This window comes from Larus michahellis, chromosome 1 (assembly GCF_964199755.1).
Source record: "Larus michahellis chromosome 1, bLarMic1.1, whole genome shotgun sequence".
NCBI classification, from domain to species: Eukaryota; Metazoa; Chordata; class Aves; order Charadriiformes; family Laridae; genus Larus; species Larus michahellis.
The window spans coordinates 52686271-52704277 of NC_133896.1; the positions used below are offsets into that span (position 1 = coordinate 52686271).

The 18007-nt window shown below is 42.7% G+C and overlaps 1 protein-coding gene across 1 annotated transcript; it reads left to right on the forward strand.

The window, feature by feature from the left end:
- The first annotated feature begins 382 nt into the window (after positions 1–382).
- GAS2L3 (growth arrest specific 2 like 3) lies at positions 383–16540 on the forward strand. Its single transcript, XM_074575902.1, has 11 exons — positions 383–417; positions 3332–3386; positions 4148–4268; positions 5566–5613; positions 6596–6764; positions 7176–7294; positions 8292–8433; positions 12015–12078; positions 12752–12890; positions 14171–14278; positions 15021–16540. The coding sequence occupies exons 4-11, from the start codon at positions 5584–5586 to the stop codon at positions 16407–16409; spliced, it is 2160 nt and encodes a 719-aa protein (XP_074432003.1). The 5' UTR covers positions 383–417; positions 3332–3386; positions 4148–4268; positions 5566–5583; the 3' UTR covers positions 16410–16540.
- The last annotated feature ends 1467 nt before the right edge of the window (positions 16541–18007 follow it).

Below are 18007 nucleotides of genomic sequence, written 5' to 3' on the forward strand. Positions count from 1 at the left end.
CACGGCCCCGGGGAAGCAGAACTGCTGCCCCCAGGCAGCTGGTGACACAAGCAGGTGGGGACGTCGAGGCCCCTGCTTTCCTGACAGCCCCAACCGCCCGGCCATCTGCCGCGGCCCCCGAGCCAGCAGCGTCTGGGGGGCTGAGGCCTGACCCGCCCCCCGTGGGGGAGACCCGGCTGCCAGCGGGACCGCCACCCCCTCCCCGCCTCAAAGGCCGCTGCCTCCCGGTAAATGGGAGCGGGGCGGCGGGAGCGGCGGCGAGGGCTGAGGGCCAGGTGCGGCGGGTACGGCCCGGCCCCGCCCCGGTCCCGCCCCGCGGGCGCTGATTGGCCCTTTCGAACGGAGCGGCCGGCGCGGTGCGGGCGGGGGCGCCCTGGTGCGCGGTGAGGGGGGAGCGTGGCGCGGCGGCGGCTGCCGGTGAGTACTGCGGGGATCGGCCCGGCCCGCCACCATCGGGCAGGGGAGCGGCGGGGCGGGAGGTGGTAGCTGGTAGCGGCAGCGCGGCGGTACCCCGCTCCCCCCCTCCCCGCACCGGGGTGTGGCTGTGCCCCCGGAGCCGGCCCGCGGCGGGTGCGGCGCTGCTGCGGGGGTCCCGCTTGCGGCGGTGAATCGGGGGAGCGGCAGCGCAGCGGCGGCGCCCGGTCAGTTACGCCAGTCTATAGGGGCAGCGCTTAAAAAGGTACTGAGCATCGCGGGGAGCCCCGTGCGGCGGGGACAGACCCCGGTGCTGGGCTAAGCCGGTTGCCGGGCTGGGCAAGGTCACCCTCCCGGGGGCGAGTTAGCATCTCTGGCATCGGTGTTGGAAGTGAAGTGCCGCGGAACTCACCCAGGGGAAGGGAGAGGGGAAGGGTTTTTGCATACCAGCCTTCAAACCAGTCTCTCCTGTGCCTCGCGCAGGCGTTTGAGGATGCGGCGCTGTTTTTGTAGGAAATTTGCCCTAGTGCTGTCGGCTAAAACGCTCATTCAGGTTGCTTAGTAAGGCGAAAAAACGTCTGGCTCCTTTCTTTGCCCGAAAGCTGGCTGTATGCCAGGGATGCTGCGTGTCACCTCTGGCACAGCATCAGATCAAGACATGGGGGAAAAAAATACATGTAAGGCGGTAGGCTGGCCTGTGCGTTTGTAATTCTAAATGTACTGGGTGGATCTTTCATAATAAGACAGGTTTTTATATTTAACCGGTAATAAATGCCTACTGACCGTGGCCAGCCGGCAGCCTGCTTCTTGGCCATCAAGCCATGCTCCCCTCAGTGTTGCTTTGCTGGAAGAAGTGTGGTGTGGAAACAGGAGGGAGAGAAGGGTTTGTCTGTGATCGGGAGCAAGTGGGGCAGGGGTAGAGCGTCTCCTGTTATCCAGCCTCTCCCCAGAACTGGATGCTCCTGTGGTAAAGGAGCCGTCTGCGCGTCTCCTGTGGGGATGCCAGCAGCTGAGATGAAGTGCTCCTCCCTGATTTTCTCTGGGTTTCTCTGCCCTAGCAGGTGAATCCAGGGCCTTCGCTGCCCTTTGGAAGGGGAGAACAGGCTCGCTGCCGTGTGTGCGGTCCTGGAGGGGCACGGTAAGGCAGTCCTGGGGAGAGTAGTCAGCGTGCCTTAATGTGAGGAGTTGGTTGCCACCCTAAAGCCCTTCACCTTGGACCTACTAGTCTGGTTCTTTCTCTTTCTTGCCTCTGAGGCCACCCCAGGGAAGCAGAGCTCCTGCTGACTCAGTATTGCAACAAAAGGGCTCTGTAATTGCTGTAGTGATGGGAGAGAGTAGTGCTCCGCTCCTTGGATGTCTCTTGTTGTGCCTGCCTCTTCTCTTCTGCATGTTAGGATATGTGTACCCAAAAAAATCTTGGCTATCCTGTAGTAGGTTTCAACAGATACTGACTTGACAGCTTCTTTCATTTCAGGGTGTTTAAAAACGTGGGTTTCGGTAGGTACTGTCAAGACTAATCTACAGTTTCCAGCTGCTCTGGGTTAGTCTATTGTGACTGCTTTTGGGTGTTGATGGAATAGAAGATGATGTGTTATATATCTTAAATATAAGGTGAAGACATAAAAGTGTTTCTACCCAAGGCTTTTTTAAAAGTCTGTGAACCCAAGGCTTTTTAATGAGTCTGTGAATCCCTTTAGGTTTCAGTTAAGTGGAATGGCTGCTTCAGTCCTCCAGTCAATGGCTGCTTCATCTATATTTTGTGTATCTGTAGAGTTGTGGATTTTTGTTTTGTTTTGTTTCTTTGTAAGCTGTGCAGGCGAGTAAAATGGGGCTTGGACTCAGTTCATCTTGTGCTACAGATGGCTTGTAATTAGTGTAGCGCGTCTTGCTGGTTGGGCCCCAGTGAATGATCTATAAAACCTGATACAACTGATAATAAGCAGGCTATCTTGCGTAGCATCTAAGAGCCATGTGTTCAGCACCCTGAAGTATTTGCATAAAGTGCTTTAGTATTTGCTGACTTTGCTGTTTCTCAGATTGCCTGGGGGCAGAGTGGAGGGCATCTCTGGAGAGCAGAGGCAGACTATGGTCTTGCGAGGCCGTCCTTTGTGGGTCATGTCCGGGGTGTGTCTTCACCCCCTTCCCCGAGGAATGCCTCTCCCTACGCCACGTGTCAGCAGATAGACACATTTTTCTCACCTCTCTTTCCTCACGTTGATCCACGGCTCTAGTCCTTTATCGGAGGTTTGGCAGTTGGCCAGCCAAAGGCAGCTCCTGCCTTCCCCAATCTATCATTTGGGGCCGACTGCCTGTCTCGCAGTAGATCAGTGTTGCTGTATTGATCCAGCCGTAAGATGCTACTAAGCAGGATTTCTCCTCTCTTCCCATCCCACGGAACCTGTTGGCAGCAGAACCAGCAGAAATGAGGTGTTTTCTGGGAGCACTGCTGGGGGTGGGGGACCTCTACGTTTGCTGAGCTTGGCGCTGGGCTGATTGCCCCCTTGGTTGGGAAGCGCTTGCAGGTTTCTGGTGCTTCCTCTGTTTTAAGAGGTGAAGCAGGTAGAGAGCCCTCCTTGGGGATACCAGCTGGCCTGGAAATGGGAATGGCATGGCCTGAGGATATGGGTGGGACATGATACAGTGCATTTTTATTCTGGGGTCTTTTCTCTCACACCTGTGATCCCTGAACACCAAATGTCTGTTGAATGAAGGTGAGTTGATAAAACTGGCATGCGTGGAAACTGATATGGTTCTAGCTGGAGCTGCCTGAATACAATATCAAATACTTGCTTCATTCATTATGTACAGCTTTTTGATGCAGGGAACCCAACTGGTTTGAGAAGGCAGCAGATTTGGTTATGACTCTACCTGGTACTGCAGTATTCACCTCATCACAGCACCTTCTGCACCTTTGCAGGCTGACTACTTGAAGGTGGCAGACTTCTGGGTCTTCTCATCCCATGCCTCTCCTCGTAAGTGATAAGGCTACATTAATATGTATTCCCTGCCATCTCAGAGCTGGACTGTTTGGGATCTGAAAATGGGTAATTGTTACTATATTAATTTTTCAACTCAAAATTCGTGCAGGGTAGTCTGTATCATCAGAGGGTTTTTTTGTTAAGTGTTTTTCAGATGCCCTGGTAATAAGCGAAGCCATTTGACTTTCTAGAAAGCCCTTTGGCATATGGGCTTCCAAAATAACTTGTTTTAGAAGAGCAGACCCTTGAAGTTCATGTGCCACAATTTTCCTTTTTCTTTTTTTTTTTTTTTTTTTTAGACTAGTTTTTGTTAGACATGCCACAAAACTGCAGATGCTGAGCATTCTTGTGATAGCTGCTGTGTGAATATTTTGCTTTGTTCGTGTTTGGAGTGCTCCCTGTGAATTAGGCTGCCTTTTGTTTTCCCTTGGCAGTTAGTATGCTAGAGCTCTTGTTAGCCTATATGGAGCTCCTTATTTTAATGAGACCAACTTCTCTACTGGCTGTTCTGCTGTTGTTTTATTTATTTTTTTTTAATCAATGAAGCCTCTTACTGCGGCTCTCTTGGGACAATAGCTTTCTTATACTAAAGGAAAATGTATTCCCCTGGACAAAGCTGTGGGAAGCATAACATGCTCATTAGTAATGGTTGGTATATACACTGCCCTTCTCTTGTTCATTCATAGAAGGAAAAATGACATCAAGGAGAGGATGTCTCTTTTTTTTTTTTTTTTTTCCTTCTTCTTCTTCCCTAGAAATAAAAGGAGGGGGAATGATATCACTTGAAGTGTCTCTGATAACGTTTGAGAAGTGCTAGCAGTCCTGATACAAGGGAGGGGCTTCAGTCTGAAACCAAACTGTTTGTTGGTCGTGGAGGTAAGTTGTTTGAAATGCCTGATGTGTGGTCCTATGGCGCGTGGGAGGGAAAAATGGGGAGGAAATGGCATCGTTCTGCTTTCTGGGTAAGAGGAAGGAGGAGAATTTTTATGAGAATTGGATCTTCTGTGGTGGCCTATTTGGCCTTTTGCTGTAGGAAGACCAGGTTCTGCAAGAGATGGAGAAGAATACTGTCTATGTATAGAGCTTAAACATCTGGGACAGGAGAGGGGAGTTATTCGTTTTTAAAGGAAAACAGATGAGTTAAAATTGTCTGGCTATGCCTGCAATCTGGTTGCCAACCTACTCAGTAAGATGAAGTTTTATTGCAGCTATTAAGTAATGGAGCAAAAAAGTCGTTTTTAACTGCCTTCAGGACACAGATAGGTACGTTTTGAGGTTGTAGTGCCCTCCACTACCGCTGTGGAGAATTACGCTGAGGAAATTCCTCCTGGTGCATGTGCGTGCAGCTAACCTGGTAATACCGCGCATCTTTTGACCTGGAGCCTACATGGAGCGACTTACTGATGCCCATCCCAGTGCAGAGTTTGTGCTGGGTTTTCCAATGATTGAAAGCATTGCTGGAAAACACTGCATTGGCTTCAGGAGAGAAGGCGTTGACCAGACTGCCTTTAAAACTTACCTTAAGGATTGTTCTGCCAGGGAATCGTCCTGATAACCATATTGCTGCAATAGTTTGCAGCGTTCTGTTGAAAACTTGGGCATGTGCTAGCTGCCTGGAAATATATGTCAATATCCCAACAGAAATTAATAAAAGCATTGATTCCTCTCGTGTATCTATGCAAGAAAAAATCTCATTCTTCAAAATTATTTTTTTGCTTTAAGATTTTCATAATCTTCAAAGTATTTAATGTAATCTCAGGACGCTCATATGTGTATGCAAGCATGTACAAGATACACTTGTGATAGCTGAGAAGGAAGGAGTGAATGCCAACATTGTTAAATGCAAGAATGGTTTGAAGTATTTATATTTCTCTTTGGCAAAGCAAATGCCTTACATCTCCTTAAAATCATGCAAACCTCTGAGTATTTTTTATGCACACGAAGTTAGTTGCTACTTTGTGCTGTAATAACTGCTGCTTTATTTAAGGGCAGAGAACTGGAGTTGACTGAATACTGGATCAAAACCTTAGCTACTAAGAAACTACCCTCTCTTCCCCCCTCCATTCCTGATTAGACTCTCATGTATTTTGCCAAAACAGCACTGGTGGTTTTTTCTTGGGATTTTCATGAAAGCAGGATCGACTGTATTAAAAATTCTCTTCTCTTTCCCCAGGGGGAGAAGCTAATGTAAATGCAGATGACCATGCAGAATGCAGTTCAGGTAACTGCCTTTTGTAATATTTGAATTCTATATAATGCTTTATTTATTGAAAGGTCTACCCCGAAGCAGATGAAATGCTAGAATCCCCAGAAACATCTCTGGTTTATTAAAAAAAAAAAAGTAATAATTTTCTTACTTTACAAATGGAGCAATGGTGACAAGATGGATAACCCAGTGTTATATCAGATGGGTGATCCCTTCTCTTCCTAAGTGCTGTTACCTGAGAAAGTTTTGAAGTCAAAGGCTCAGATTATTTAAAAACTTGCTTGATGATTAGGAGGTGTTTTTAAAACCCCCATGTTGTAGTTAATCGCTTAAGTATGAATAAATAAATATATTTTATACACATGCTGAACTAAAGGAAAGTAGCTAAGCATACCAGAACAACTCTTTGTCTTTGGGAATTTTGTACATGAAATTTAAGTGTGGTCCTTTTCTTGAAATGTAAAGGTGCCTTTCAGTTTGAAAATATGCAATTCTTAAGAGAAATGCTAAGGATTCATGTTCAAGAACTGTGCTCTGTTCTTACATGGGAATATGTTTCCTCTTTTAACATCATCATTTTAATGATTTAAACACAGAATGCCTCTGAAATGTTTGATCAGAGAAAATCAGTAGTCTGTAGTAAATTATATGATAAACTGCAGATTTCATTACTTAAAATGTGCCGAGGAAATAAAAAACAACCAAACACAAATTTAATGCGTGTTTTCTTTATTTAATATTCAGGAAAGTATGTAATTTTAGATCCAAAGAAGTCGAGAGAAGGAACGTAGTAGTACTTTTGATGCAGGAGTTACTAATGAGAGCTGCACCAATCGTGATTACTGTTGTGTTGGTTTGGTGTATCATCTGTCTGAAGGGGAATAAAAACTTACTCTTTGAATAAGAAACCTTTAGCATAATTCAGAACTTCAAGTTTTCATCATCTGACTGCAAATATTAGAGCTTACTGTCTTCAGCTCACTGGAATCTCCTGCAGGTGTGGTTTGGAGATGACCTTCCCTTAAGCCCCCGAAGTCCTCTGACTCCCAGGCACGGGCCAGGTTTGGCAGATGTCTGCCTCTACGACCAATGGATATCCGTGCGGCACGAAGCAACTTTGGTGCCTATGCAAGAAGATCTGTCCATCTGGCTGTCTGGCTTGCTGGGTGAGGTTAAAAATAAATTGCTGTCTATTAAATTTTCAAAGCGCTTTCCAATATTCCAGTCAGTGCTGACATTAATATCTATAGTACTATTAAGCCCTGGTGTATTTGAGCCTGAATGGCTAGGAGAATTACATTAAAATGCATGCTTTGGTTTTGGATTTTATTAGCTGCCACCTTTTAGAGGTAGGATGATTAATCGTTCTAATTTGTATTTCTGAATCTTGTTAGTCTAATTAAAATCAAATTAAGTAGATATTTGATTTTTAGTTTACTTACATATTTCTACTACTTTTCAGTCTTTAATGCTGGAATGCTGTTTGAGTTGCCTCTACGTTCATATGAAACTTTATCTTCTGTGGAGTAACTTGAATATTCATGTTCAGGTCTAATTTTTTATTTTTTTTTTTTTAGGAATAGAAGTCAAAGCAGAACAGCTGCTTGAAGAACTTGATAATGGGGTTCTACTCTGCCAATTGGTTGGTGTTCTTCAAAACACAATTAAAAAATGTTGTAGTTCAAATAACTTAAGGGTGAGTTATATTGTGATTTTTTTTTTTTTTTAACGCATCTATAAACTTTTTAATTGTAAGTAGTAGTAAAAGGAAAGCAGGTGAGTGAGGCTTCCCAACGTGGCATTCTGCGTGCTGTGTATCTGGAGACTGATTAACAATAGTGTGGCCTTATACATGGATAAACTGTCCTTTCGCAACAGATGACTTATTCTTTGTTAATCAAATCCTAAAGTCCTTACTAGTTTTTTAGTTTGATTTCAGTAGAAGTCTTGCCAGAGGTAGATCTAGTTCAAGTCTGGAGTTTGTTCCCCAATAACATCAGTGTGGGTTGGTAACGAGGTATCCATTGGTACTAGGTGGAATGTTTTATTCCAGAAACTGGTAGTTAAACTCTAGTATATAGGTTAGCCATGAAAATATCTGCATTGAGATATACCTGGAGATGGGCTTCAGTTTTTTTGTTGGGAACCAAGGCTGAGTTGAAACGTGAATCTCAAGCAATTGTTTTAAATGAAACTGTTTTAAATTAATTGTTTTAAAGGAAACTGCCCGTTGCTCCCTTCCGATTCCCTCTGCTTTCTAGAACAGGCTCTAAAATGTTGAGATCTGACAGCTAAGTATAGTTTAGTTGATTTGGGGTTCTGTCTGTTCATTCTGCTGCTGTGAACAGAGCTTGGGAAGTGGGAATAATTATCTAGACCTGTGAAATCACTAGTAAGACTTTTACCCCAGCGTGTGGGGAAATGGGCAAGCAACTGTATGGGCAGTTCTGGGAGAGGCTGCAGAGCTAAGGATGGTTCACTCAGTGACTCTTCACAACGGTAAGGTGGAACGTCTTCTACATTAGTGTATCTTTTTTTTTTAATAGAGTACATGGTGGGTTGAACACAAAATAGTTACTAACCACTGTTTCTGTATTCTGAATTTAGGGTTTATTTTCCTTTGCAAATTTGCTTTGAAATCCGTTGGCGATGTTGATGTGCACAATGTACTCTTTGTTTTCTTCCCTTACCAGAATTTTCCTATGAGAAAAGTTCCATGTAAGAAGGATGCTGCATCAGGATCTTTTTTTGCCAGAGATAATACAGCCAACTTTCTTAACTGGTGTAGGGCCATTGGAGTTGATGAGACTTATCTCTTTGAATCTGAAGGTTTAGGTAAATCTATCTTTTTGTAAGACTTGCTTTGATCTGTATGTGGATAACTACCGGGACAGGGAGATCTCCTGTGTGTAGTCTTGTGAAGCCTTTGTCACAACTGTACCTGTCTTCTGCAAGCTACTAATGCTTTTATTTATTTTAAGGCAGTGTTCACATAAAAGCCTCAAAAAAATCAGCTCAGTGACTGCTCTAACTTGCATGATGCTTTTCCAAAATTCTAAAAGTTGCCATGTGGGAGAAAAGGAGGAATGACAGCTGTGCAGCAAACTCCCATGTTTTTCCTTCCGTAAAAAGGCCCACTCAGAAACAGAGGAAAAAGGCGTTTTGCTTTCCCTGTGCGGGAAGACCACAGGGCCACGGAGCCAACTCACAATAAGATCCTTTATTTGGTATTAGAGCTCATTCTTGTTGCAGAAAGTCCTCAGAATAATGCATTCATGACTGCTAAATTTGGTAACTGCATCAGGGCCTTGTGCCTGAAGTGGCAACAGTCTGGTGGTAATTAACATTTACTGCAGGACCTACTTGACATGACTCTAAACCATTTTTATTTTCCCATTTAATAAGATAGTTATAAAAATAAATATTGCCGACTGTGTGTATGCCTGCCCCAATGCACAGTCTGTCCCTTATAACAAACAGCTTCTTGACTGATACTTACAGATGGAATAAAATTTTTTTGTCTGTTAATTAAGAGGAACTGTGCTTTCATCATATGGTAAATAACGAAACACTCTTCTACCTGCTATTATGTCAGTAAAAATTAATTAATACAAACCTTTCAGTGGGGAGCCAAATACTGTCTTTTTGGTGTGTTAGGTTGTTGTGTTTTTGTTTTTGTTTTTTTTTTTTTTTAAAAAAAAGGCAAAATATCTGCCTGTTAAGCAGAATAGCAAAAAATTGTGAAGTACCTTTGTTTTCAGTATTTAAATGAATTAGTCACAATATTTACTAGATTTTCTTGATGTCTTTGTGCCATTTAATGCTATTTAAATGGGAGGCACTGTTTTCATTAACTGCTTTTCTTTTAAGCTCTCCTCCCTGCCTTCTCGACTGGATAAGTCATCTTTTAAAATAGTTGAGAAAATATCCTCATTTGCATCTGTCTCATTCTGATTTAACTAGGGAGTGTATCTTTTCTGCAGTGCCATGAAACACAGATGAGTAGGAGAACTGAGCTATAAGAAAATTAGTTTTAATATTTCTTTCAGTTCAACGTGGTACGAATTGCATTGCTTAAACATCTTAGTTCCTGTAAGTGGATGGGTAACTAGAACCTGTTGAGCCTCCCTGAGATAAGCAGACAGGATTTCCTAACGCTGTGGCTTTCGCTCATAGACAAGAAGTGTTTTGAAGTCTGATTGTAACTCTTGACACAAGCTTGCTTTGTGGCATAAATATCTTCTATGAGTCTTTTTGGCAGTTGAAATGAGCAGACTTGCAGCCTCCTTGATGAAACATTCTTTCCACTGATGTTCTCCATCAAACTTTCAAGCTATTCTTTATGAATAAAATGGGGGAAAGACAATTTGACCATTGTTCTTTTCTGATCAGATACATCTAGCAACACCTCCTAAAAAGTGTGAATGGCTGTGAAGGAAATAAATAAAGTGGCTCCTGACACAGCAGAAAGGGAGAGTAGTCATCGTGGGATGCCCCTTGACATGAAGACAAATGTCTTGATCTCTGATAGAGGTTTTTCTCTTCTGGATTCAGGCAAATTATGCCTCTTCTGTTACAGCTGACAAAACCACTTATTAAAAAACAAACAAACAAAAAAAATGATGAAATGACCTCTAGTACTTTTTAGATGATGGCTGTGCCAGCTTTCTTTCCTAAATTTACCCTTCATAATCAATCTCTTAAAAAGTAGACTTATAAACTGTAGTAGCTGACGTAAACAAGAACATCTGACTTCATACTCAGCTTATACTTTAGGAAACGCTTCAGTCTTTTTTAAAGAAAAGTCATTTTAAATATCAAATTGAACATCAGAAAGATGTTAGATTTCATCTGTAAATATAGAGCTGGCTCATTAGGCTTCTCTTCAGAGTGAACTTCCAGTTTCTACTGAATATTGTTACTGCACAGTATGAAGATAGTCAGACTTGTTTATATAAATGTTACACCATATGAAAATTGTATCTACGGCCTTTCACATTTCTTATACTTGATGGTTGTGGAGGAAAGAGCAGTGCCGCGTGTGCAGGTGGAGGGGAGTCGAATGACCTTTCTCCCAGCCTTTGGTTTCTGAGTTATTAGGTAGTATATGTAGTTGGCCTTGTTTCTTTTCTTTTTTTTTTTCTTGCACACCTAAAGACTGAAGTTGCAGAAACCAAAACAGACATTGCTTTCCTCCTGCCTCTTCTATTCTACAGTGCAGCAGTAAAAATAATTGAAGGTTTTCATTTCAAAGTTGTCAAGAAAGCCCAGAAAAACTGCCACGGTCACCTACACACCGTTTGGATGTTACTTCACTCTTCCACCTCATTCTTCAGCTCTCCTGGTCATGAGTTAATGTGTCTGAGTAGTTGAGTGCTTGCAGCTGTTAGAGCTGCTCAGAACTGAGGGGTGCAAAGCAGCCTCTGCGTTGGGCACTAGCTGGGTTAATATGGGCACAGTCCTTGAGAAGCAAAGCCTAGTGCAAAACTCTGCCACTAACATATCTGAAATAGCGTTGCCTCTTCTCTGTGATCACAGCCAGTATCTGATGTTTGCATCTGAGAGTTTACCTCTTAAACCAATGTCGTTCTCACCTCCTTCTTATGCACAGGGGTTTTGACTCTCTTTCTCAGATAGATGCTCACAAATTTACCAAATTCTGAAGAAAACCTTTGGGTGAATGGGACAGGAGATGGGAGCTTATAAGGAAGGTTGAAATGAAGGTACAGCATGGGGTAGGGGAGCTGCCACTGGCCAAGTGGTATCTTCTGGTGCAACTGGGTGAATCTGCCATATGGATGGACCCTGCTTGTGCCCAGAACTTTTAAAGTGATAAGAAAAAGGATCTGTTCCTTACTGAAATGGTAACAATCTCCCAGATTAGTCTTTCCCAGCCAAGGGTTTAAACGAATTAGGCTGGGTGGCTGCATAGCCATCCACTTGTTAGCTAGATCCTTTGCAGTGTGTTCTCCTATGGTTGTTCACCTTATAGAGTATGTGCCCATCTGTGTGTATTGCACAAGCATGAACAGATGGAGTATGTTTTCCTATTTGCAGTTGTTGAATGCTTTTCATCTTTAAGACTGCTATAATACATTTGGGGCTAGGGAAGGGAAAGTTCTCAGATCTCTTTCTTTCCAGATCACATCAAGAACAAACAGCATAAAATCAAATAAAGTGTATTTCTCTTAGGAGTGATTTCAGGAGTCCCAGGATGGGTTTAAACACCTTTTGGAATAGAAAATTAGAGTTGGAAAACATATAGTGCTTTATCCATGATAATGTAGCTCGCCTCTGGGTAGAATGGTGGCAAAGTTAGTCACCTATTCCTTATCTTCCCTTCTCTGTGCCTAATTGCACAAGCCTGCCCACAGTAAATATGAGCTCTAACTCCCTTTTATTCTCTTCCCTTTTAGTTTTGCACAAGGATCCAAGGCAAGTGTATCTTTGTTTGTTGGAAATTGGACGCATTGTATCCAGGTATGTGATCCCTACAGACTCTAACAAGAAATTGAAGAACATATTCTATTAAGTTAAAGTTAAGACAATCTGCGGTCATTAACATCTACTGCATTGCACTTAATTTCGTGCAGAAAATAATAAGTAGCTTTTCTAGGACCAATACAATATCAGTGTTTTTTTTTTCAAATCCGTATCAGATTCCTTTCACAGAGAAGTGCTGATCAGTACTGGTTTTTATAGCTGTATGTTTAAGCACTATATTCAGCTTATAGATACATGTGCATCTTGGAAGAAGTCACTGAACATTAAATACAGTTTTACAGTCTTCATTTTCTAAGCTTTTTGGCAGATATGTCTTTATCATTCCCTAAGTTTAGATTTCTAATTTATATCTAGTGCAGAGCTGGAAGCTTTAAGATACTTGATATAAATTGGATGTGACCTAAACTGTGTAGTTTTGACAGTATTTTTACTGCCTTCTCTGGTAGCTCCAAGACCACCTTTGGGAGGACTTCTACTAGAAACTCAAGACTTGCTCCTTCTCTTTGTGTTATCAAGGCAGTTATTCCTCTGACTCGTGTAGTGCTGTTCCCTGTCGGTCAAACTACTCAGAATTTTGCATGTTTGTTATCATCAGTTTCTTTTTGTTTTCTTTAGCAATTAAACTCCCTACTTTTGTATTTGTGTTGAGGTATGGAGTTGAACCTCCTGTACTAGTAAAACTAGAGAAGGAAATTGAGCTAGAGGAAACGCTGCTGATGACCTCTGGACCACCATCACCTATTAGTACAGCAAAGTCATGTTGTCACCATGGGGAGCTACATGAGGCAGTAAGTACTACTTATTTATTGTCATATGGGCTTTAAATCAAACTCTAATTTTAGTACTTGTATGATCTGTCTCAGTAAAGAAAAGCTGGTTTTCATCTAATATTTGTGAGCCTCCTTAAATAGAAAACAGAAGGGTATGCATCTCTTTTGAACAACTAGTTTTTTTTAAATGTAAGCAAAATGCTGTTATATATATGTATTTTGGAGTTAGTGTGTCAGTGCATATAACTTGCCTTGATTTCCACCCACCCTCCACCTTTCATTGCTTCTTTGAGTATAAGAAATACTCTCATTCAAGCCTTCTGGTGTGTCAATATCCTAAGACTGTAACGTATGCTTCTGTTCAATTTGATGTTTTCATAAAACTTCATCAAATATTAAAGTAGACTTTGATGAAACCCTTTTGAAAAAGACTTTAAATAAAACCTCTGTAGCTGTACCAATTGGAAATTAATACGTATGCAGAAAAGGAAATGATGTATACATCTTGGGAAGTGGTCCAAAAGGAATGGTGAACAACTTTTCCATTTTGCTTTAAAATGCACGTTGAGACTTTAAGATTCATTTATTCTGAAGGTCCTCTGTGTTGTAATATAAAACTTCTGCTTCTTTGGGAATATCAACCACCAGATCCTCGCTCTCCCTGAAAAGTCTTACAATTTTTACTGGTTGGCAATAGTCTTGACCTTCCAATTTGTTAAGTTTCTAAGTGTCTGTAAGAGGCACATCTTCTCTAACCCTGGACTTATATGGGGACTACCTTTCTTTTTTTTTTTTTTTTTCCCCAGTGCTTTCCTTCTTGTGTGTAACAGAAGATTGACTTACAAAAGCCTTACAAAAAGTTAAGGAGAATGCTGAAATAGCCCTACGTCAGGTGTAGCAAATGGATTCAGTCACAGGAGAGGCTCAGGCACTTGTTTCAATTTCTAGAGACCGTAACAGTGTCTTACAAGGTGGTGGTTAGAATTTGATGTTACTATGCACAGTGTTACAGATAAAAAGGAAAGTAGAAATAACATAAAATCGAAGAAATCATGAAAATTGGATTAGAACGACTCAAAATATTTGTACATACGGTTTGTTCTTTCTTTTAATCTTTTATTCTACATTTTGAAGCTCTATGCAGCTGAGATTTTCTTTTGAGGGAATAGAATTCTAGTGTTTTCTTAGATGATGAGATTAAGATATCGATATCTTTTCTTATAATAAATACCTCAATAAACTGTAAAACACAGGCTTCTGTTAAAATACTAACAAATGCTTTTGATTTTAATAACTAGGTTAAACATATAGCAGAAGATCCTCCCTGCAGTTGTTCCCATCGATTTTCAATTGAATACTTATCAGAGGGACGTTATAGACTGGGAGATAAAATACTTTTCATACGGGTAAGTAGTTTCTCAAAATTCCAACTTATATTCATAATGGGGGGAGAAATGCTTATTCCACTTAAGTGGAATACCTCATTTTATGGTATTGTTTTAGAATTACAGAATGATTTAGGTTAGGACACCACATCATCCAATCTCCTATTCAAATTAGGTATAGCTAATTAGATTTTACAACTATTGATTTTTACAACCACACTAAACTAAGCAAGTTAATGTTTTTTGTGGTGTTTCTAACATTTCAGTACCAACTTGCAATATAAATAAAGGTAACGCAATAGAATATCCTGAGAACATTGCTTGTTCAAAATCTGGATGCTTGGGGTTTATAATTTGTAGGATAGTTGAGTGTTGTCTTTCTTCAGCAGACGTAAGGGTTTCTGGGATTAAAATGTTATGACAACATCCATAATCTGAACAAAACCTGTATCCAAAACTCTGTACTAAATAAAGATGCTGACAGAATGGTTAAGCTGTCTTCTGTGTGTATGTTTTCATTATTTCCTGACACATAATGACTCTCTCTGCAGGAGAAACTACCTAATAAAAGAACTGGGAAGTATAAGCCTTATTTGTTGTATAATTTCTCCTTTTTAAAATGTTTCTCTGTAAGAAAGAAGGTCCTATTTTTAGTCGATTTCAATAGATTTCAATGTAAGATGAAGATACAGTGCTGCATAAAACACGATAGAAGTTTCTCTTTTTCTTCTCCTGCTCCCATCCCCTCTTCCCCCACTTTCAGATGCTACACGGCAAGCACGTGATGGTACGTGTTGGTGGAGGCTGGGACACTCTTCAAGGTTTTCTGCTTAAATATGATCCGTGCCGAGTGCTTCAGTTTGCAACTCTGGAACAAAAAATCCTGGCATTTCAGAAAGGGGTCACCAGTGACAGCGTCCCCAACTCGGCAGCGAGAACTCAGGAGCCTCCTGTCATGAATCCAATGTCAGCTGTCAGTATGTTTCAAAAGCAGCCATCGAAACCCCCTACTCCTGTTTCAGCTTTCGGGGCCGGTGCCAAGAAGGCTTTATCTAAACGTCCTCAGTCCCCTGCCCTGGCATCACTGAAAGTGCCGGTGCCCCCGTCCTCCACAGCCAAGCCATTGACAGTCAGGTCCAAATTACAAGGGTCTTCGGGGACAGGCGTGCAGTCTCCTCTCAGACCATTAGCTGGCACCTCAAAGAAACTGGAGTCTCCTGCGCACAACTCGGCAGCTTCTGCCCCTTCACAACCTGTAAGCAAAAGCTCTTCATCTGCAGGAATGAGAACGGCTCTTGTTCACGCTGAAACATTGCGCAAACGTATTCGGTCCCCCGATGCTCCCAAGGTGAAATTTGCCCTGGCTCAGAGCTCCCCGGCACCAGCGCTGCATCCTGCCCTCTCGTCCTCTAAAAAACAGCCGTCTCGCTTGCCTGGGACAGCTGAAACGATGGCTTCAAAGCAGAAGCATGTTGCCGCTAAATGCAAACCAGTATCTGTCACTAAAACCAAAGCGAATTCAGTTGCTCCGAGGGCTGCCCAGCCGCCTGTTACGAATCTGCGTGCCGTTGCCAAGTTTGCACATTCTCAGCAGCTCCTTGCCAAACCTCCTTCTGAAAACACTATTCAGACCTCGGGAACTGGGTCTCGGCATCCTCAGAAAGCTCCACAAACAGCTTCTGACCTGGCAAGGAACCTGAAAACGGCTTCAGTCCTAAAACACTCAGCTTCTGCACCTTCCCTTGTAGTTAGCAAAGCATCAAAGTCACCACCTACACTGGTATCTACAAGCAAAAATGTATCGTCAGGTGTCAATAAGCAGCCAAATGTCAGTAAACCCCCTCAGGTTGGACCCACTTCATCCAAACCTCCTGAACGCACTCCCTTATCTGTTGTACGACTCCCTCAAACTTCAGCCAAAGCAGCAGTGACCAAAAAGCCAATGCAGCCTTCCACAAAAGGCCAGCCTACAGCCAAAAACTTGCAAGCAAATGAAGGCTTGGCCCCAGCAGCCAAGAAGGCTCTCCCTAAGGGAAAATCAGCAACGGCGTGTAACAAAGGGACATCTGGTGTGTCAAAAGGTCCTCTTACGAAGAGCAGGCAAGATGATCACTATTTTGTTATGACAGGGAGTAAAAAACCCAGAAAGTAAACTTATTTGTTACTTTCTGTGGAAGTTTTATTTCATTCAAAACGGGCCTCTAGCATCTGCTACGCTGAGGACAAGGAAAAAAGTTAAATAACACTACATTTACCATGAAATATTAGATATAACCTACGTTTTGCTGCATAACTTATGGTAAGAACTGTATTTATTTTGCAGTTTAGAATCTTCTAATGGGCTATATTCAGAAGTGAGCTTGCTTGCTGTGGAGCGCCGTGGAACAGAGAATTTCTCTGTGTGCTGCTAGCCTGACCTGCTGCGGGGAAGGCGGGAGAGAGGGAAGGGGAGCCAGGGCTGCTGCTTTTGCTGCTGCTTGTTTCCAAGGGAGCAAAGCCTGCCGGAGAAACACCTACCCAGGGCAGAGCCCGAGCGATTCTGGTGGTTCTGGCACACCTGCATCAAGGCCTGTGGCAAGCAATAGAGCTGTGCACAAGCTGTAAAAGTTCTAATACCTCAAATGAAGCTATGTTTTGGTTTTTTTTAGTTCACAAGTGTCTCAGAACCCAAATTTGGGTCACCTGCTTGTATTAGTAAGAAAGAAATCTCTAGTCACGTTTAGATTTGACAGCTGCCATTACCAGTGTTCACTGTGCCCCCTATATGCCTTAAAGTGGCTTCAGCTCGCTTGGAAGTGGAGCCTTCTTGGTTTGTGTTAAGTTGGACATGGAAAATCGTGGCCTGGATCGCTCTCACTTGTGCCTTAGCCTCTCAAATTCATGACAGATCTCTTCAGTGAGCAATGCTACTTTTAAAACCCTGGGCAGATAACCTTGCTTAGTTCATGTTCAAATCTGACTATAAGTGAGCCCCGTCTGTCTTAGAAAGCTCTTGCTGCATGGAGAGAAGCTCCTGAGGTGCTGGGAGGGTGCTTTCCCCTGGGATGGAGCCCCAGAGCAGCTCCTGCTCCTGGGATGCAGAGCTGCAAGTACTGACCTGCACAGCCTTTACCGCTCTGCAGGAGTGGCCTTTTACATGTAAAACTGAATTGCTAAATACTTCTTAGTGCCACAGGTTAATTTTTGTGGGCAGTCTTAGTCTGCAGTGGCCTTTTATCGTTTTATTTATCGAGACCTTCTTACTGGCTCTCGTGTATTACTTTCTGGAGGTGTGGAGTAGTTTCCCGAGGGGGTGAGGGGGGACTACATTTGCCTTTAAACATCCAAAGGTGCCAAAAAGCTATGCACTTGTTTACGCTCTTAACTCCTGAAGGCTTTCAGTGGGTTGAACATCTGTGGTGCTTAACACTTTTACCCTTAACAGAAGTGAGTTTCACGGTAGGTGAATAAAAACTACTGTCTTTGGGGGTGGCCTTGTTTAGGAAATTTTGGTTCTAAGGAACAGTCATTCCTACAAACACCGAGGAGCTCTCAGGTTCTGTGAAGAGACACTGCTGACTTCCACAGACCATCACTGCTGCTCTTCGCTCCAAGGATATTTACTTATGAGCAGGAGAAGAGATGCATGGAAACTGCAGCTTCTGATGTTGTATATTTAATTATTTTTTTATTTTCCCCCTGGAACTAGAGTAAGCAAGCATCATCAACTAATGATGAATTCTCATGCACAGTGGCAAAGTCATTGAGCTG

Coding starts and splice junctions, on each gene's coding strand:
- GAS2L3 (XM_074575902.1), top strand. CDS start 5,584: ATGCAGATGACCATGCAGAATGCAGTTCAG. Junction 8,434..12,014: donor CTTTGAATCTGAAGGTTTAG/GTAAATCTATCT, acceptor CTTCCCTTTTAG/TTTTGCACAAGGATCCAAGG. Junction 12,079..12,751: donor ATTGGACGCATTGTATCCAG/GTATGTGATCCC, acceptor ATTTGTGTTGAG/GTATGGAGTTGAACCTCCTG.